The sequence below is a fragment of the Kogia breviceps genome, chromosome 6 (genome assembly GCF_026419965.1).
Source record: "Kogia breviceps isolate mKogBre1 chromosome 6, mKogBre1 haplotype 1, whole genome shotgun sequence".
Taxonomy (NCBI): Eukaryota; Metazoa; Chordata; class Mammalia; order Artiodactyla; family Physeteridae; genus Kogia; species Kogia breviceps.
In genome coordinates, this window is record NC_081315.1 from 130,479,312 (window position 1) to 130,502,294 (window position 22,983).

Genomic DNA, 22,983 nt, shown 5'->3' on the forward strand with positions numbered 1-22,983 from the left:
AAAATACCCTCTAGAAATTATATAAACATACCCTCCCAACAGTTGCGTAAGAGCACCTGTTTCCCTAGCCCCTCCATTATAGCAATTAACGTTATTTTCCACACATATGTGGAAAATGGCATCATTATGCTTTTAATTGACATTTCCTTATAATGAGGTCAATCTTATTTACAAATGTCTAGGAGTTATATTTCTTTTTCTTTAAACTGTGTCTTCATATCCTTTATCCATTTTCCAAAAGATTGTTTCGCTTTTTTGGAGAGTATTAAGAAAATGATTTTGTTGCTAATATTTTCCATCATTTGTTACTTTTCTTTTGACTTTTTAAGGGTTTTTTTTTTTGAAATGTACAATTTCTCTGTTTTTTTACTTTTATATGTTAATATATCAGTCTTTTTTCTTTTATGAATTCTGAGTTTTATATGTTTCATTTCTGAGTGGACTTCCCTACTCTAAAGGTTAAAAAAAAACACTTCCTCATGTTTTCTTCAAAAGCTTTGAAAATTTTATTTTTTAATCACATTAGTTTTGACATAAGATGTGAACTAGGTTTCCAGTGTTTTTCCCCACATGGCTCCACAGTTATCCCCAAACTATTTACTAAATTATCTTTCTCTTATTGACTTGATTTGAAATATCTCTCTTTTCACAGACAGAGTAAATCCCCATATATATTTTGGCTAAGTTTCATCTCATTCTGTTGTCTCACTATCTCTTTTCCAAGCACTTACATCTCCACTTCATGCAACTGTTTAAGTCAGGTAATTGCTCATTAATTATGTTTTCATTTAAGACAATATGTTTGGCTATGGTTTTCTTTTGGTTCCATGGCAATATTTTTCTGGTGAGCATTTCTGGTGCTGGGTTTTTTTTTTTGGGGGGGGGTGGGGAGGAAGAGTAAAATGTAGAGCTTTATTATGCCTTCAAACTTAAGTTGTTATTCACTTAAAATAGACTGTTAAAATTATAAGATTTTTTTTTTACTAGATCTTTATTAGAGTATAGTTGCTTCACAATACTGTTAGTTTCTGTTGCACAACAAAGCAAATCAGCCATGTGCATACACATTTCGCCATATCCCCTCCCTCTTGAGCCTCCCTCCCATCCTCCCTATCCCACCCCTCTAGGTCATCGCAAAGCACCGAGCCAATTCCCACCCGCCAACTATTTTACATTCGGTAGTGTATATATGTCGATGCTACTCTCACTTCACCCCAGCTTCACCCCCCCACCCCACATCCTCAAGTCCATTCTATGTCTACCACTTTATTCCTGCCCTGCAACTAGGTTCATCAGTACCATTTTTTAAAATTCCATATATATGTGTTAGCGTATGGTATTTGTTTTTCTCTTTCTGACTTACTTTACTCTGTATGACAGACTCTAGGTCCATCCACCTCATTACAAATAACTCAATTTCATTTCTTTTTATGGCTGAGTAACATTCCGTTGTATATATGTGTCTTCTTTATCCATTACCAAAACCAGAAAAAGATATCACAAAAAAAGAAAATTATAGACCAATATCACTTATGAACATAGATGCAAAAATCCTGAACAAAACACTAGCAAACAGAAGCCAACAGCACATTTAAAGGATCATACTTCATGATCAAGTGGGATTTATCCCAGGGATGCAAGGATTCTTCAATATATGCAAATCAATCAGTGTGATACACCATATTAACAAATTGAAGGAGAAAAACCACATGATCATCTCAATAGATGCAGAAAAAGCTTTTGACACAATTCAACACCCATTTATGATAAAAACTCTCCAGAAAATGGGCAATAGAGGGAACTACCTCAACATAATAAAGGCCATATATGACAAACCCACAGTAAACATCATACTCAATGGTGAAAAACTGAAAACAGTTCCCCTAAGATCAGGAACAAGACAAGGATGTCCACTCTCACCACTCTTATTCAACATAGTTTTGGAAGTCCTAGTCTGGTGCTGTTTTTTAGACACCTTCTCCCTACTGGTTTGTTTGTTTGTTTGTTTGTTTGTTTTTAAATGTTCCCAACAGGCTGACTGCTACAAAGTAGCAGAAACAAAACCTAGTGGGCAACTTTTTTCATGGTCATGTCCACAGTCCCTACTGGTTTTGAGATATATTTTTACATATCTTGTGACAGCTCTTCAGTAAGATAACTTCTTTCTGGATCAGCAATTGCAGGTTAGTGTGTCCAGTGTCCAGGCTTCTAAGAATGCCCTTATGACTCAGAGTTATGGGCATGAACAACTTCTTTGTGCTTCCACTTCTCCCCAGCCAATCGAGATGAGCAGCTGTGGGGATGTACGCGAGGCCTCTGTCACCGCAGCGCCCTCACCATTGCCCGCAGATGTGTGACTCTTGCACGTAGCTCATCTGTGTGACTCATCCTTCTCAGGCCTCTCTGTGCTTCCTTTCTGCCTCACTGGGCCCAGGGAAGCTCCTAGCATACGTCTATAACCATGTCTCCATGGTTCCACATGAGGGTCTTTAGGCTCTTGATGATGTTCAGGGTATACATTTATTTCAAAGAATAAATGTTGTGTCAGTTTTGTCTGCATCTCCGTTTGGTATTAACTTCCACATTTATCTTGAGGCTGGGGTTTACAGGTCTCTCATAGTTTCACTTTCTTGCTATTAGACTATTTCCCAGGCCTTAGTCAGTCACAAAACCAGAAGCCAAAAAAAAAAAAAAAAAAAAAAAAAACCCAAAGCCAAACTATGGCTTTAAAAATGCTGAGTAATTTTTTCTAGTCTTGACCTCATCTCTAAACTCGAAACTGTCTACTACCATCTCCATGTGGATGTCCTACAGGCGTCTCAAATTTAACATGTTTAAAGAAGCATTCTCTCAACTTACCCCGCAAATAAGTTCCTCCCCACCCATCTTCCCCATGTCAGTCAGTGGTATCCCATCACCCCCCTAGTTTCTTAAGTCAAAGTCGAGGACTAATGCCTGAGTCCTCCCTTTCATTCCAGCCACTGTCCCCCTTTCAGTCCTAACACCAAGCTTTCCTCCAGTCAGGGCCTAGGTACTTGGTACTCTGTCTGCTGAGAGAGCTCCCCCAGGCCGAACTTCTCTTCCTTCAAATTTCAACACAAAGTTTATCCCTGAAGAGGTTTTCCTTGGTCACCGTGTCTTAAATGGCCTTCATCATGTATTAGTGTTCCTCTAGCAACTCATCCTGTTTTCTTTGTAGTGTTGAGCCCATCCTCGAAGTAATTTAGTGCATTATCTCGTGCACTGCTTTCACTGTAAGGCTGGGGTGAAGCTCCTCCACTTCCACGCTGCCTCCCCCGGGATGGCCCCTGTCCTGTGCACTGCCACATTCCCAGCACTCAAAACCATTAGTTGCACATCACAAACACTCAGTAAAATTTGCTTTATGAATGAATGGTAATTAATAGGAAAATTGCTACTCTGAAACACTAGATAAAAAATTTTCTAGACTCAGAATTCCCATATTCAGTTTCCTTTCATTTATTCCATCAAAAGCACCATATGGGGATACCTACACCACTAAGTGACACACAGATCCACATCTCTACCAGATTACATTTTATCATTTTATAAATGACAATCCCATCAAAGTATACACACACAAAGCAAGAGTGCTTTAGAAGTCTAAAACAGATTTTCCTCTGTTTGTGAATATATATGTATATATTATCTTCAAAATGAGATAATGTAATAGTATTAGATTATCACATTCATACAAAGATAACCACCATCTTTAAAAACAGCAGTGTGCCGCAGGGTTTTTACCTTTGTAGATATATGTTATTAAATGTCTTACATTTCTTAGGTACATTATTAAAATTCAGGCAATATATATTACATTCTTAATACTTTTATGAATTTAATTTAAAGTCCTTGAGCTAGCTTTCCCCCCATTTTCAATTCTATGTTGAAAATAAGCGCTGGCAGCATCATGCTTCTATAGCTGGCCTTCTGATTTTCAGGCAGAAAGGCAGCTAAAAGACCATTAAGGGCAATTCTGAAATGAAATCCATTTTTTTAAAATACAGTGAATTTACTTACTGCCTCTTTCTCAAGAGACTAATTAACTATTTTTTTTGTTTTTTGGTTTTTTTTGCGGTACGCGGACCTCTCACTGTTGTGGCCTCTCCCGTTGCGGAGCACAGGCTCCGGACGCGCAGGCTCAGCGGCCACGGCTCACGGACCCAGCCGCTCCGCGGCATGTGGGATCTTCCCGGACCGGGGCACGAACCCGCGTCCCCTGTCCCCTGCATGGTTGGGCGGACTCTAAACCACTGCGCCACCAGGGAAGCCCTTTTTTTTTTTTTTTTTTTTGAGGCTAATTAACTTTTATAAGCTCCTACAAGTATTATAAGGAGTATACTACTAGACAGATACTATACGTACAATAGTTTCTTAAGGTTTTCACTGTTGAACATTGAGTTTCATCTCATTCTCTGGCTCACTCCCTCAGGTGTAGAGAACTAGTTAAGAGTCTCCCTCCCAGTGTTAACAACAAAATAAGCCAGGCAAACTGCAAGTTCAAGACTTTTCATGAACCCATGAGAGTGCTTAGGTCACAGGGCAACCAACTAGCCCAAAATCTAAGGTGACACAGACATCTGCAGGCAGACACAGAACGCAAGCACTTACTTACCTGGGGCAGATGCACCTGGACACTGGAAAACAAACTGAATAAAAAATAGGCAAAAGACCTGAACAGACACCTCACCAAAGAAGTTACAGATGGCAGGTGAGCATATGAAAAGAAGTTCAACATCATATGTCATTAGGGAATTGCAAATTAAGACAAGCTGTGACATATATAAGTTAGAATGGCCAAAATCCAAGCACTGACAACACCAAATGCTGGCAAGGGTGTGCAGCAACAGGAACTCTGATTCGTTGCTGGTGGGAGTGCAAAATGGTACATAGTAAGTTTGGAAGACAGTTTGGCCGTTTCACAGAAAACTAAACATACTCTTCCCATACAAAACAGCAACTGTGTCCCTGGTATTTACCTAAATGAACTGAAAAAGTATGTCCATGCAAACACCTGCACACATGGTGTATGTAATAGCTTTATTCGTAACTGCCAAACTTTGGAAGCAACCATGATGTCCTCCAGTAGGTGAATGTTAATAAACTATGGTCCCTCCAGACAATGGAAAATCATTCAGCACTAAAAAGAAATGAGCTATCAGGCCATGAAAAGACATGGAGAAATCAAATGTATATTACCCAGTGATAAAAGCCAATATGAAAAGGCTACATACTGTATGATTCTGATTGTCAAACATTCTTAAGGCAAAACTACGGAAATGGTAAAAAGATCAGTGGTTGCCCGAGGTTACGAGGAGGGAGTGATGCATAGGCAGAGCACAGAGGATTTTAAGGGCAGTAAAACTACTGTGTATGATACAATAATGGTGGATACGTGTTATTATATATTTCTTAAAAGCCATAGGATGTACAACACCAAGAGAGAACGCTAATGCCAGCTATGGACTTTGGGTGATAATGATGTGTCAATGCAGGTTTATCAGTTATAACAAACGCACACTGTGATGCAGGATGTCGATAGTGGAGGAGGCTGTGTGTGTGCAGGGATGGGAATAAATGGAAACTCTACACGTTCCCCTTAACCTAAAAAAATAAAGTCTGTAAATTTAAAAAAATAGTATGGTATTTGCAAAAGACAGACACATGAAAGTCTAGAAACAGACCAGCATAAATACAGGAAGCTGATTTTTCACAAAGTTGCAAAGGGAATTCAATTGAGAAAGGAAAGTTTTTTCAACCAAAAAAAAATTAGACATAATATTACCAGATTACCCACTTTGAATTCTGCAGTCTAATATCTCACTACTATCTGTGAAATTTCGCATCAAAATATTATACATTTGAAGTTTACCTAGAAGGATAATCCTAAATACCTAGCACTTTCCAAAACCATCTGGAAGTACAATGCTGACATACTGGCCCGTCATTCTATTAATGAAATGATTAAATCCTTTCAAAAGGCTATGCTTTAAAATAAATGCTTTTTAAAAAGATGAGAAGTAGAAAAACTAAATCACTAATAATTCTTACTTAATATATCTTGTCTTAGGAAAACAAACACAGGTTTTACTTTTCTCCTTTTCTCCCGTTTCATTAAGATATATATTGACATATTACGTTGTATAAGTTTAAGGTATACAACACATATATGTACATATTGTAAAATGTCACCACAATAAGCTTAGTTAATATCCATCATCTCACAGTTAATAATTTTTTTCCTTGTGACAAGAATTTTTAAGATCTAATCTCCTAGCACCTTTCAAATATACAATACAGTATTGCTAACTATAGTTGCCATGCTGTACATTACACCTCTTATAACTGGAAGTTTGTACCTTTTGACCACCTTCACCTAATGCCCCCACCTCCTAACCCCTGCCTCTGGCAACTGCAAAGCTGATCTCCATTTCAATGAGTTGGGTTTTTTAGATTCCAAACACAAGTGAAATCATACAGCATTTGTCTTTCTATGTCTGACTTATTTCACTCAGCATAATGCCCTCAAGATCCATCCATGTTGCCAGAAATGGCAGAATTTCCTTCTTTTACTGTGGCTGAATTATGTGTATATATGCGTATCAAAATTTCTTAATCAATTTATCTAAGTCAGCAGACACTTAGGTTGTTTCCCTATTTTCTTTTCTTAGGAATGAAATTACTCTCCAGTAAATTAAAGCATGTGAAAATGTGGAACAGGGTATAAGATACCTCAAACCAGTTAGGGATCAAATTTATATACTCAATAAAAAAAAAATCTAATAAGTACGATTGATAATTAAAATCAGGTCAGGAGCTTGGCCAAAATGTAGGGTAAAATTTCTCTCTAAACTTTGACCAAGATATTGTCGTAACTTCATGCTTTTATGCACTGTTTCCCCTTTGCTAAAATATAGCAGGGAATGACGGAATATAAAACCAAAATGAAATAAGAAAAACATAACCAGAGTCAAAAATAAAATAAACATTTCAAAGTATCAGAAACAGAAAAGAAGCATAATGCTGTGAGTGAACCGAAAACTTCAGCTTGGCAAACTAGTCTGCACTGGCAGCCTGGGGCTTAGATGGTGGAGGTAAAAGGGGCGAGGGGGTAGTCCTGCCTCTGCTAATAGCACTCAGACTCACTGTTTGAAACTAGGGGCTGGAACAGGGGCTCTCCTTATTACTAATGAAAGAAGGAAACAAAAAGCACAGACTACTACCTAGGGCTATGGCTTTTAAGAAGCAGCAGGGAGGGCAAAAAATCAGCCTCCTTGGAGACAGGAACTGAACCTAAAAGATCATGGGTCGGTGACTAAATCTACAAAATCACTTGTATCGGCTGGGAGTGCGAGCTTCGTATCTCAATTATTGGCCCTCATCCTAGACTGCACTGAGGGTGGAGGCAATCGGCAATCAGAGCAAGGAGAGCAGAGGTAGAAGTGGTGAACCAAACAGGAGAGTGAAAAAAGAATTACAAAATTTATAGTGCTCAGAGAGAAAGCAGTAAACTCAACAATCAGAATACGTGTACATGTCCAAATGAAAGTAACTTATAAAACTGCCAAAGAATGTAAAGAAAATGTAGTTGTGATATTCAGATAAATAAAAGAGGGAATAAAATCCATTTTTTTAAAAAGGAATTGTTTAACAAGCAAAGCCACAAAGCAAATAAAACAGGAGAGAACCAGAGAAATTTTCCTCATAGGGACTTCCACTGCCAGATAAAATGCAGTAGGTGGCAGCAGCCCAAAACTCCCGCTGCAATAGCTACAAAAAAAATGTTATCTGTTACAAAATTTACATTTTTAAAGATATGAGAAAGCTGTTGAAGCAAGAGAACAAAATGCATTAGAACTCCAGAGGATGGGAGTTGATCCAAAATGAGCAAAACAAAAACAAAAAACCAAACCACCTGCTGCTTTCTCCTCAGGGGTCGTTTGCTGATTTGAGGCATATAGTGATTTTAAGTATGGACTGAGAATCAGGCTTGGGCCACCCTGAGGGACTCTACCAGTGGAATAAAATCAGCACAACTTTCAGAGGTCAGCTATGTCTCTTTCAGAGAAAGTGCAAATCTGAGGTGTCCCTAACAAGAGGCTGATTTTCTCCAAGGTACATTTGCTAAATTCTGGGTTGTATTTAAAAAGCTGGGAAACTAGGATGAGTGTGTCTAAAAGCCAGCATGAAATCTCCCATAGTCTGTATGTTGAAGACAAAATTCTGCTAATGGGAGGGTACTGGCTTTAAACACAAAACCCATCCTCTTCAAGACACTTGTTAGAATTTGAAGGTATAAAGGGCAGGAAGTCAAAGGACTAAATAAATATTTCTTGGGGAAGAACTGAATTATCAAGTCCTTTTGGAACTCTCAATCAAAAGCTTAGAAGGTCCACACCAAAATAATAGGAATAAATTAGCAGTCTTACTAAGACTACAAAGGAGCCCCAGCCCACCTCCATCCCTGATTATATCATCCCCTCACTCTCTCTGCCCAAATGAGAAAAACAAAAACCTTCTCTGATGAAAGATATTATCTGGAACTCTAGTCATTTAACACACTGTCTGACATACAATCAAAAATTATCAGACAGAAAAAGGGCAGAAATACGTGATTGGTAATCTAGAGGAAAAAGAGACAATAAATACAGACTTAAATAATCTAGATACTATTGTTAGCATGATATTCATGGATTGAGAGATTCAACACTGAATTAGGAGATATATTCATGGGTTAGGAGATTCAACACTGCAAACAGGTCAATTCCCACAAATTAATCTAAAGATTCAATGCAACCCTAATCAAAATCTCAGCCAGAATATTTGTGTACTCAATCTCTCATGTGGCCTCCACTATACCCTCAAAAGAGAACAAGAGTGAAAAACCAAATACTGTGTTATGTGTTAGTATTATTTTAAAAATAATTTTGACCTTGCAGGGGCCTACACCACACTTGGAGAAACACTAAACCATCCATGCCCCACTTGCCTAGATGATATTTTACACTTCGTTCTTCTCAAACCTCCATGATTTCCTTACTCCCCACATTCACTTGCAACTATTGACCTTGTTTCTAGATAATAAAAAATTATTTAAATACGTATATGTAACATTTAATATATAAATGTGTGCATGCACACACACACACACACACACACACACACACACACCCTTCTACGCATATATAATTAGAAGAGAACTTCCACAAACTCACTGGAACATCTACTCTCCCAACCCACCTGCACTTATATCTACATACACTGCCTTCCCTCCTCTAACTATGGATGAACCAACCATCTGTGCTCCTATCCCATCCACTCTAATAACAGATCCTTCCTTATCTTACCTTCGCAATGACTTATTTCCAGCACTTTACCCTTTCTCTCTCGAATCATCAATCTCATCTCTTATCACCCTCAAACACATATCCTTCTCCAGCTATTATTCAACTTTGCTGCTCCCCTTCTTTACAGCAAAATGCCTCAAAAATTCTGCCGATATTTACTGTCTATTTACTTCTCTCACTTACTCATGATCTTATTATAATCAAGGTTTATTTTCCACTCCACCTATACCCCAAGACCTCCATGTTACTAAAATCAATCCTCAACTCAGCAAATACCTGACTTAGCTTATCACTTCCTCCTTCTAATGACACTGTCTTCACTTTGTCACCTGGCTTTCTGCTCCTTTCATACTAGCTACTTTTTCTTCATAAATTCTCAACCTTTGAATTTTGAAGTACACTAAGGTTCAGATCTTGGATCTTCTCTCTTCTCTATTTACATTCATTCCTTACATAAGCTACTTAATGCTCTTAATTACCATCTATATTCCACTGAAACCAAATTGATATATAGAGGCAGCACCTCTCTTTTGAATCTAGCCTTGTAAATCTAACTGCTTACCTAACTTCAGACGTCTAATGTTGAACATATGCAAAACTAAGCTTCTGACCTCAAACTCCATCTTGCTCCTGTTAGTCTTCTTCTTTTCAGTAAAAGACAACTCCATCCTTACAATTTCTCAAGCCAAGTATCTTAGAACCATCCTTTACTCCTCTATTTTTCTCATATTCCACCTTTCAGTGTGCTATCAGGTCAATCTTAAAAATAATCAGAATACAACACTTCTCACCACCTCCACCGCTTCACCTTAGTCCAAGTACACTGTCTCTCACCTTGACTGCTGCACTGCCCACTTACTGGTTTCCTTGCTTCCACATTTACCACCCCAGTTCTCAACACAGTAGCTAGTGTGATCCTTTCAAATCATGTCATATGATGTTTCACTACTCTGTTTAAAAGACTTAATGGCTTCCAATCTTCTCAGAGTAAAAATGAATATCCTTACAATGGCCTCCAAGTCCATACATTATGTGGCTCCAAACTACATCTCTACTTGTCTCATATACTCAACTACTTGCTCACTCTGTTCCAGCCACACAGGCTCCCCCTTGTTTCTCTTGGATAATATTAAGCCAACTCCCACCTCAAGACTTTGCACTTGATATATCCTCAGTCTGGATACTTCCTTCAGGATGCCCTAACCTCCCCTATATAAATAGCAACACTCCTCCCCCAACCTACTCAGCACATCACCCCTACCATCCTAACTCTGCTTTGATTTTCCACGTAGCACTTACTGCGTAGTGATATGCTATGTATTATATACTATCTTCTTAACTTTTCATTCTTCTACTAAACACCCACCCCAAACCCTCAAAATGTAAGCTCCATAAACACAAATGATATTTGCCACTTCTTTTTTTACTAATACATCTCAGTATTAAGAATGGCATCTGGTGCATTCCTGGTATCTAATACATATTTGATAAATCAATGAATGAACGAATAAACCAAAGTAAAAGAGAGAACTCAGAAATACATGCATTTGTGTATGTGTGTGTGTGTGTGTGTGTGTGTGTGTATCTCACCGCAGTGGTATCACAAATCAATAGTGAAAGATGAGCCATTCAACAAATGCTGCTAGAACAATCAAGTAGAAAACAAGTTTTTAAATATCAAGACCCCAAAAGGCCAAAGTGTAAAGGAAATCATAAAAAGAAAAGATTGAGGGACTTCCCTGGTGGCGCAGTGGTTAAGAATCCACCTGCCAATGCAGGGGACACGGGTTCGATCCCTGGTCCAGGAAGATCCCACACGCCATGGAGCAACTAAGCCTGTGAGCCACAACTACTGAGCCTGTGCTCTAGAGCCGGTGAGACACAACTACTGAGCCACGTGCCACAACTACTGAAGCCGGTGCGCCTAGAGCCCGTTGTCCGCAACAAGAGAAGCCACCTCAATGAGAAGCCCACGCACCACAACGAAGAGTAGCCACCTCTCAACGCAACTAGAGAAAGCCCGCGTGTAGCAATGAAGACCCAACGCAGCCAAAATAAATAAAATAAATTTATAAATGAATAAATAAAATTATTAAAGTTATGAGAACTAAAACAATTTTAATTACACAGTACTACAAGAAGATAAACTGATGTAATTTTAAAGGGTATTTGGTACTATCTCCTCAGAGTTGAAGATGGATATACACACCTTATGATCCAAAATTTCACTTCTAAGTATTCAACCTCTAATCACCCTTCACTACTTTATTCCTAGTATATGCACACCAGAATACCCAAGAATGTTCGTAACTGTTTTGTAAACTTGAAAAAGTTGAATACATCTTAAATGAGTATCAACATGACAACAAATGAATTATAGTATAAAGAATGAAATTATATACCGTATGGTAAAGTGAATCATGTAGATCCACATATAAAAACTTGGCTAAACATAAAAAAAAAGTTACATATAAAATGTTGCAGAATAGTGCTAGCAACACAGTACTATTTTTACAGAACAATGGTTTTCAAAGTATAGTCTGGGGATCCCTAGGAGTGCCCTCTTCAGGGTCATAATAAAACTAAGATGTCATTTGCCTTTTTCACTCTTGTTCTCTCTCAAGGATAAAGTGGAGTTTTCTAGAGACTGCATGCAGAAACAGAACCATGATAATCCAGCTGTCTTTTATTAAGCCTAATATTAAAAAGATTTGCAAAACAATGTAAAACAATGCCACTTTTTAAGTGTTTTTTTTGGTCTTGGAAGTACAGTTATTCTTTCATTAAAATGTTATTTATGTTAATAGATAAAGATTTATTATTAAATATATTAATACATATTTAAATATTAGTTTAAATTTTTAAAAAGCAAATATTTATAAATACAACCCACATAAACAAATTCTTTGGTGTCCACAATGATTTTCAAGGTATAAAGGGGACCTAGAATAAAAAAGTTTGAGAATTGCTGATGTGGACTCAAAAATGTACAGAACTAGAGCATGTAACAAGTATGTGTATATACATATATATCTACCTATGTATATAAACTGGTCAAACTACATAGGCATAAAAAGTAAATTCACAGGAGGGGTCACCTACGGGGTATGAGTAGATCAGACTTAACGGGATACCTGGGTGGCTTCAAATGTGGATTATTTTTTCTTTAAAACAGAAACAGGAAACCCAGATTTACAGCAAATATGGCAAAATGAGGAAGTACGTGCATCTTTCTTTTTCAATTTTATTAACTTTCCTGTATAACTGAACCTTTGGGGGTAGGAGCAATCTATCATTTCCTCTGTAAATTTATTTTCTACAATTTCTTCCCCTTTAGTGCCATTATTTTTTCCCTTTCAATTCCCGTGAAGTCCTCCGTTTGCAAGTTGCTTCTCTCCCTAAAGTAGCAATTTAACAAACGTATTAGCTGAGATTTAAGCTACAAAAGTTTTTTCTCCTTTCTAAGTGAATGTGAAATTTAAATGACAATGGCTGAAAGAATGATAAGAATTCTACAGGTGAAACTATGGATTTATGACCTCATATGACTCACATGGCATAACATAAATCTGATGCTATTAAAAAGATTTTCCATTGATAAAAATTAATTTCAATATGAATTGTTGACACTAATGAAATCATCAAAAATACTAGTTTTAAATAGTGTTCGTCTATAACTATATAATCTATATGTATAGTATTATTCCACAGGAAAACAGAATATTTCAAAGCTGAATATGGTTAGAGCAATACAAATTATCAATGTGACAAAATTATAACATTTTAAAGTAAAATACAGTTACTCATTAATTCAGGAAATACTGAGTCTCTGCTATATTCTAAGCCCTGGAGATATAAAGACACAAGACAGACAAGTACTCTGCTCATTCCAGAAGGTAAACAGAAAGTCAAAGTGAACAAATGCACAAAATAATTCCCAATCATGATAGACACTGAAAATTAAGAAATAAAGTAAACAAAGTGGGATGTTGTGATTTAAGAAAATGACTGGGTGGGGAGACTTGTAAAGATTCAGTGGACAAGGGGAGATCTCAGAGGAGGGAACATTAAAGCTGGTACCCTAAGTGATACCAGAGCAAGTAGCCATACAAAAATCTGTTGGCCAGAATGTGCCCTATCTCAGAACAATAATAAGAACAATGTGGACGAAGAACCAGTGAACAAGGCCGAGCACAGCACAGGCTGAAGTCAAAGGCTGGGGAAGGGCTATAGACCATGTAAAGCTTAGATTGTATTCTGAAGGCAGTGAGAAGCTATCTGCAGGTTTTAAGCAGAGACTTAACAAATGTGATTATCCTTAACTGCTTTGTGAAGATAAGAGGGACAACAGTAGCAACAAGAAGACCAGTTAGGACACCACTGGAAGCGATAATGGGAGTGGCAGCAATGGAGATGAAGACAAGTTGAGGTATTTGTTTTCTCTTGGAAACAGAACAAAAGTACCTGACGGGTTGAGTGTAGGGGGTGAGTGAAATTGAATCAATGAGGACTCCTAGATTTTTTATGAAAATTAATGATTTCTTATTTGAAATATTATTTCCTTAATTTCTGTATTGTTAGCTATTTCCACAACAGTGATATACCACAACCACCCCAAAACGCAGTGGCTTGAAATAACAATCATTTATACTTTCTCCTGTGTCTGTGAGTTCGTTGTACTCCAGGCTTGGAGTCAAGCTTCCCGTTGGGTCTGGTTTACTCCACGTCTCCCTCATCCTCTTTGGACCAACAAGCTCGCCAGAACATGTTCTTCTGAAGTTAATGAGACACAAAACGGACAAGCCCAATCACTCACACACATGTTAAGCCTCTGTTTGGGTAATGTCTACTAACATCCCACTGGCCAAAGCAAATCACATGACTGAGACAAAATCAAAAGGCAGAGAAGTACACTTCTCCTCTAGCAGAAGGACTGCAATATCATATGGCAAAGACCAAGGATACATGGAGAGAAGAACAAAAGCAAATAACTCAATCCACACCAGTTTCTATATATTCAAATCATGAGCCACAACTGTAAAAGGTCACCAGTTTTTGGAATGTTCCAAATCATTTCTCAAGATAACCACAAGATTTAATTAGTTCTCTTAATTAATACCTATTTTTATTAAGTAATTACATGAACATTTTCAAATTCTACTTTATTACCAAAGACTATATTTAGCTACCTACATGTGTTATAGAAAAAAAATGACATTAGGGATATTTCTGAGATTAAGATAACATGAAAGAAAGAAACTGGCTTGAAATTTAAAACAATTGTATAGTGTGGTCAAAGACATCACTAGAACAACTAGATAGTTAAGACAGGCAACCAATCAGAATACACTTCAAAGTTTTTTTAAGGGGAGAAAAATAAGTACTTATTTTACTTTATAAAAATCAAACCATTTCATTGTATAGAAGCCATTATACTTCATAGATATTTTCTAAAAAGCAAAATTGCTAAAAGCAAAATTGCTAAAAACAAAGTTAAGGGCTAAAAAACAAACTAAAAAGAAATCTGCAAAATATATAACAAACAAAAGGTCCATATCCTTACTATGTGTATCAAGTTCTTACTATACACTAAGAAAAATGAGACTATTCTTACTCATATCTCTTGTCGACTTTAACATTGTCTCATATGCTTAAAAATATTTCTTGAAAGAATAAATGAGCTTAATGTGTTCTGGTGAAGTTTGGAAACATGATACATACTTTAGATGGAAGAGAACCAAATTATGAAGAGCTCTTAAAGCCAAGCAGAGAAATTTAAATTTGTTGTAGAGGTCATCACAGGCTCAGAGGAATGACCTAAAGAAAGCACTGTTTTACTACGGTTAATTGGCCAACTGTTACCAAAATGAATTACATATGGAGAGACTAAGATTAAGTAGAGCACCCAGGAGGTGATGAACAAAAATTCTAGATTAGGGGAAAAGAATTCAAGAACCATTCCAAGAAAAAGATTAAATACCATAGAATGGAGAAATATAATAGAAAATAGTCAAAGAAAACTCTAGAATCTAGCCTGGGCAGTGCTTCTCAAACTTCAATGTGCACAGAATTCACTTAGGAATCTTGTTAAAAGGCAGATTCAGTTCAGTAGATTCGAGATTCTGCATTTATAATAACCTCCCAGGTGGTGCCACTATTGTTGATCTTAAGATCATACTTTTAAGTAGAAAGGGTCTAGGAAATAAGAGTAATTATGGAACAACTTAGATAAGAGAGTCAGTTTTCCCAGAACCCAAGACAACGATCAAGCCTCATATTACATGCTTTCTTATCAGCCTGTGTCCCTCCTTCTTAGCACTTACCAAAGCTCCATTTTTACATTTATTTTTGTGATTATTTGTTCAATGTATTTCCCCCCACTGAGCTCAGTGCCCTGTTTGGCTTACCACTTTAGTCCTGTTATCTGGACATTAGCACACATCTGGCACATAGCAGGTGCTGAATATTTGTTTAATGAATGCGGCTTCCCTGGTGGCGCAGTGGTTAAGAATCTGCCTGCCAATGCAGGGTACACGGGTTCAAGCCCTGGTCCAGGAAGATCCCACATGCCGCGGGGCAACTAGGCCCGTGTGCCACAACTACTGAGCCTGTGCTCTAGGGCCTGCGAGGCACAACTACTGAGCCCACGTGCCACAACTCCTGATGCCCACACTCCTAGAGCCCATGCTCCATAATAAGAGAAGCCACAGCAATGAGAAGCCCGCGCACCGCAATGAAGAGTAGCCCCCACTCACTGCAACTAGAGAAAGCCGCACACAGCAACAAGAAAGCAAAGTAGCCGAAAATAAAGAAATAAAATAATAAATAAATTTATATAAAAAAAGAAATGAATGAATGAGTCAACGAAGAGAAATGCTAAAAGAGACGCTGGATTGAACAGAGGAAGGTAAGTGAGAGACACTCCAGTGAAAAGATATATGTTGATCAGAATGAAGACAAAGGCTGTTGATGTAGATCTGATTGCTATCACATTAGACATGAGCATTGGTAGCCATGTAAGTACATAAAATTACTGAAGGAGTGTATATACAAAGAGAGGAGATCTAAGGAAAATTTGTTGGACAAACAGCCAGAGAGAACCTAGAGGAAGGGCCACCAAAGAATACAGTCAGACAGGAGATTCTGAATGCAAGAAAGCACAAATAATGAAGAAAGTCCTAACATATATCATCTAAGGCTAAAGACCGACTGAGTAGTGGATTCAGAAGCTATTATGCTTAAACATCTTTCTGTGAACATGTAGACATAGAAGTCAGATTTTAGTACACTAAGAAAAAATGAGGTGATAGGGAAGAAGTAGTAGTACTTGCATGTACAAGTTCAAGATAATATAATAGCAAATTTGGGGGGAGATAAAAATTATAGTGTTTCTCTACTCAGAGAAATAGAAAACATGTTCACATTTGCAAATGCCCACAGGAGCCAGGCTGGCATATATAAACAAACGAAGTAGTCTTGGAATAGAATAATAGAGAGTGGAGGAGACGGAATCAAATTAGAATGTGTAGACCCCACATAAAGACAGCAGCTGACACAGTGCCACCAGATTATTGCTTCAAAAAAAATGAAAAGCTAATACAGTCAAAATTTCCAATTTTTTTTTTTAAGAAAACCCCCAAATCTGGATAGGTGTGTGAAATTTCCTGAATTGGATAAAAAATATATTCAACCCTATAGGGCACTACTTTACTCTTTCTGATCCAAAATAAAGTCTGAGTTATCAAGAAGTAAATAAAAAAATGGCCAAGCAGAATGAAGAACGTGGCTGATATTGAACAGTATAAATACGGAGCAATATGTTATGCCGCTACAGAACTGATTAAATGTTGAGGACTAGTTCAGCAAATGATAAAGGTACCAGGAACCAAAGGAAGCAGCACTTAGACATGAAGTATAAAAGAGAGAGAAAGGCTGTCTAGGGTAAAAGGAAAAGATTTTAGGAAGGGAAAGTGCGAGGGTTTGAATGCACGGAAGTCCATATCAAAGTCAAAATAACATAAGAGTTGGAAGCAACAGGCAATTCAGTGGAAACTGCCACTATTACACTAAAAGAACTGTAGAATTTTGATTATGAAATTATATTTTCATTTATTTTATTCAAAATGTGAACTGTAAAGACTCTTTTACAAGACCTTTTAATCTGACAATATTTAAGAATTGATAATGATGGTTATCTTAAATAGTCTTAGATATTCAAGACAGATAATGGAAAGGAAATATTTTGCCTTGAAAATACCCCACAACTGAGGGTAAGAAGGAAGCACACATTCCAGTCCCATTCTGTTCTTTGCCCCTTTGTTGAGTTTGCCAAAAATACTTGGAGTATACTCTTAATACTACAGTTAAGACAGAAGACAGACATCTGGCCACGTAAAACTATCTGGACCAATCCACATTCATACATGCTAAAGAGCAGACAGCAGGTTAATAAATTAATAATCACTGTACCAGTCTGGTCTGCATTTAAAACTGACTTAAATGATATAACATTTCAATTTCCTTTCTTATACAAGCACTTCAGCTGTCCTTCAATCAGGTTCAAGCACATTCTAGATAGGTAAGTAGTATTATTCACTCCTTCAAATGATAATCATTTAGCACTTATGACATGCAAAGTGCTGTTAAAAGCGCTATAGCAAACATAAAATATTAATCAGTCATGAATAATGTCACGAAGCAACATATGCCTAATAGAGGAGATTACAGAACATGTATGCATAAATAATTACAAAAGAAGTTAAAAATCTAAAGAGATACCAGTGAAGAACTATAAAATGTTCAAGAGGGAGATAAAAAGATTAGAAAGAAAATGTCACCATTCAAGGATTCTTATTCAACATAAAAACAAAGGTCACAGTCCAGTCTTCCAGCTCCCAATCCTTTTCTAACAAGCCATTGTTGTCTTTCACCACTTCTCACATGACTTTTCTACTAAACTCTCAAAGTTTAGAGTCATTCATCCTTAATTCTTCATCATGATTTTATTCCATTTACACTTAATTTGTGGTACCACTGAAGATGTTTAATTAATTCCTATCAACATTACACAGAACAAAATCTTTTTACTCGACTTGGAAAAATTGACATCACACACAGAATTGACTCACACCTGGCCTTGCAGATTATTAACCAGAAATAAAAGAGAATGATATCCACTAGGAACAAAGCTTTGTACTTCCATTCCATATCCATCTAACTCTCCAAAAAAGACCATTGGGGGTTCAAGGACCCTGATAGTCAAGTTCAGAAAGAAGTTTCTGGTTGAAAAAATAACCATCTTCAGTTGTGCTTCTAAACCAAAAACAGGATCTAAAACTACTAGCCCCTCCCTCATTCCATAACTTAGGTGCCTTGATCCTTCTGTCAAAAACAACTGGAATTTGTTTTACAGTGAGAGGACTACTAGGAAACCCTACCTCTAACACTAACTCTAGAAAAGACAATTCAACACAAAAGGCAAAGTTCTGTAATAAAAGCCTGAAGCGGGAGGCAGAATGAAAGAAATCAGCATTTGGTTCTCAAAACAAGTAAAAATGTAATTGTCATCAACTTAGTTCCACCAACAGAAACAGATAAAATATATATATTCTAAATGTAGTAACAATAGCTGTTCACTTTAACCAGTGAAGAAAAATGGAAAAGAACAAAAATAAGAAATTAATGTGTCTTCATTCATCATTCTCTTCAACAGATGATCTAATTCCATTCATGTTAAAATGTTCATGTGCTGCATCTACAGCAAGTATCTACATATTGATATCCGAAGTATCTATATATTGATACCCAAAGTATCAATATTATTTCTTTTCATAGAAATAAGATAAATATTAGCATAAGAACTTAAAGCTCCATGAAGACAGGGTATTTTGTCTGTTCGGTTCACTGATTTATCCACATCTGAATTCCACGTAACACACAGACAGTTCTCAATAAATATCTCCAGCTGAACTGTGCTTAAAACACAAAAGGCTCTCAATAAACATTTGCTGTAAGAATAAATGAATGGATGTCAGAAGAAATTTCTTGACAACTAAATCTCAGAATCAACAGACTATACTCTACCATGTCAGAAGAAAAAGAAGTAGCAATATTTAACGTGAAGTTTAAGATTAACATGAAGTTCCTTTCAGTCTTTAATTATCGTGAAGAAAATGTGATTTCAAAAAACTGGTAATTAACAAGTTACCACTTAGCTATGTGACTTCATGTAAGAAGTTAGCTTTCAGCACTACATACTGTTATTAGTATCATTAAGGGTAAAAAAAAAAAATAGGGATAAAAAATTAGGAAGTAAAACTGAAGAAAAGCAGATAAAAAGCATTAATTACTGAATCACTCTGAAATTTCCCCAACTTTGTGGATCTGTGAAGAACTAAGATTTACCTTTATCAATTTTCTATTTCTGTTAAATTGTTTCATACATGAATATATGAAGCCATCAATATTATCAAGTGTTAGATGTTAAGAAAGTAACAATACACAAACTGGTTTGGGAGGTTGTTTTTGTCAAAAATGAAAAAAAAATACTTTTCTTTGTTTATATTTCATCTCCCATCATGTTATAATCACCTCCAGCTCCGTCTCCCTCAAAATATTGCAACTCTTTGAAAATAATTATCTTTTGCTCCATTGTCTACTTGTTGAATTACATCTAACCCTGCCTAAATAAAATTCCTATCAAAAATACATTCCTATCAAAATTCTCTAAAGGACTTATCTAACAAATCAATCAGTCACTAATAAAACCCACGATGAAATCTTAACTATTTGTCCAAAAGCAGAGGCCTAGATCATCTAATGCCACAGACTACGTAAAAATATTTCTTTTGAACTTTTCATCGTGCTCTCAGGTCTGCATTCGACTATGGTTATTTTACTGCTTCGCAGTCTTGAAGGAAATGTAGCTCTGTGAATTATCAGAAACACCTTTTCCAATATCAAAGTTACCTAATTTATTGAATGATTCATTCCTTTAATGAAAAAGAAAGTGACCCAAGGTTTTGGAAGATCCAGTGGAAGATTAATAAGAGCACCAAAATGGTCCAGGTGGGAAGACCAGGCTTCCCTAACCGAGTACAGACTCTGGGGCACAAAGTGATCAGCTCCTTCTATCCATCAGAAAATCAGTACTGGTGTCGGTTTTACACACAGCTCTACTTGCTTCTGACTCCCCTTCAATGAGTAACTAAAATTCACACAGGAAAGAAAATTACAGAAAATCCATCTGAGTAGAAGGAAGATCTCTGATACTAGAGAGAAAGATTTGCTGAGAATCAGAGTATATCAACAATATACAGTTATCAGACTTGATTTTAAATATTTAAAGGTATTAGAAATTTACATAGCTAATGCCAATAAAACAAATTGCATAATTACATAATTTAGTTAGACTAAGTTCAACTTAGAAAATGTTTCAAAGAGCTTATAGTCTAAGGTGTCAATAAATGCAGTTTATGAAATTACTTATAAGAAATGAAAAACTCAGCTCTTTAACTCGTGATAGTATCTCCAGAAAAAGCAGTAAGTCGAGAGGAAAAGAGCTGTTTATGTACAGAGACTCAAGTCTCTTAAAAGTTAAGTTTAATATTAAAGACTGCATTATTGATTCCATACACAGTGATTCCATATTGAACACTGTCCATCAAACCTGGCATCTCATACTTGTGATACGGGTATTGCCTAACCTATTTCCTCATTAATTTAAGAATGATATAACAATTCTAACGCTGATTTTGATGGCTAACAGCAGAAGATAACAGATCTGCCCTGAGTTTTACTGGACGGCACTTACACATTAAAAAGTCTGCAAGAATACCACACCTCTCAAATTAAGTTTCTTCAGCGCTTCACGTTCTGTTATTAAACGAATAAAAGATATACTTTTAATCCATATCCTCACAATACAAAGCTTAAATTTTATTTCCTTCAACAAAGTAAACAGGTGTATTCATAACCACAGATTATCCCCAAATATACAGCGGTAGTAAAAGCACTGGCAAAGTTAAGAAACAAACAAACAAAAAAACTAAAAAGACTTCAATTTTTGCACAGAAACCAGAACACTATGACATTCTTATTGTTACCTTTTAAATGCTTCAGCTGGGTTTCTCTCACATTCCCCGGGCTGTAGGAGGCTTTGAACTGCTGGATCCCTTAGCTTGTCCTCATATCCTTGGAGAAGTCCACTGCGGCAGATCTGGGCAACCAGACCTCTAATAAACCCTCCAACACACAAAGTATCAGAGTCCTGGGCTTTGCAGAAATGAAAGGCCAAAGCCTGGCGATGTAAACCTCTCTGCAAGCTTGTAGGTGAACTTGGCCACAAGAGCTCAGTGCATAAGGCTGTCTTGCCACTGCCAGGCCCTCCTACCAATAACACACCCCAGGCAGCTCCTTTTCCAGAGACAACACTAGCATTATTCCCAGAATTCACTACAAGGGGTGGTGTGTTGACAGCACTGTTGCAGCAGTTAGTTTTCTCCTGGAGGCAATGCTGAAGCTTGTGGAAAACCCACTCCCTACAGTAAAACTGCTTCCCCTGCAGTAAACTCGTTTGAGCCATTTTGCAGACTTTCTCTTCCCAAGGATTAGTCATAATAGGTTTCTTAGCGTCAACGTTTGCTAGAATCTGGGTACATCAACGCAGGTCTTTACATCCATTAGGACGTAACTTGCATATTCAGTTGACTTTGAATGACAGAGTAACCAGTTACAGTAAAATTCAACAGCCACATAGTCCATCTGCCAACAGAATGTGCACGACTTTATTTGGCTCTTTATTCCTGATAATCAGCAGAGAATATATTAGTTTATATTAATTGTTGAACTGATGGAAAACTGCCTGGTTCCGAACCTTGGCCAGCACTCTTCCTATATCTTGATGGGTCGCAAAACTCCATGGTTACATCTGGAGTTTATGTGATTGTGGATGTTTCAAGTATGCAGATGAGACAACACATCTGGAAAACTGAAGAGAAAGCCCAATCTTTCAATTTGCACAAAATGCTTTTCCAGATCGCAAGCGTTAAGTCTGTATCTGAAAATTAGATGCAGAAAAGGTGTCCATTATAGTAAATGCTACCAAAGAGATTACAGTTATACAGTAGATTGAAGGATAGTCACTCAAAGTACTAGACCCTGCCACTTTTACGTATATGGGCAACTGCCAGGGAGGGAACTGTTTCAGATTACTGTCTCTTATGTGGCAAAAATGGCAAACCACTGTTAACACCTTCTTAATTCAAGGCATTCATAAAATGCATTTTTCAAGATAGATTCTTAATGAACCTGTTCACAGGCTTCTCGGTTTAAGATGTCCAGGTAATCAATAATTCCCACCAGTAACTAAAATAAAACAAAAATATCTCAGTGCAAAATATCACATGCTAAAAGCTTACTTATCAAAGAATACAATTTACCAGTTACAGTAATCTCAAAAATCCATACACTTCATCTCTGGCACTTTCAAAAAGTTGGACAACTACCCCAAAATCATAATTACATTTTCCTTTCTGTATCTTCCTGCCTCTATAGTTAGGCTTCCCAAACAGCTACATTTTAATCAAGTTACCCTGGGTTTTTAAAACCTCACTGT

The 22,983-nt window shown here is 37.0% G+C and overlaps 1 protein-coding gene across 2 annotated transcripts in view; it reads right to left on the bottom strand.

Annotated features, from left to right (window-relative positions):
* The window catches only part of ANKRD50 (ankyrin repeat domain containing 50), a 44,179-nt gene that overhangs the window by 19,968 nt on the left and 1,228 nt on the right, over positions 1 to 22,983 (bottom strand). The window contains exon 2 of one of the 2 annotated variants that reach the window (XM_059066302.2): positions 21,473 to 22,425. In XM_059066302.2, coding sequence (XP_058922285.1) covers positions 21,473 to 21,984 — 512 coding nt within the window. In that variant the 5' untranslated portion in view covers positions 21,985 to 22,425. The remainder of the gene's footprint in view (positions 1 to 21,472; positions 22,426 to 22,983) is intronic. The other variant, XM_067036637.1, reaches the window with a different exon arrangement.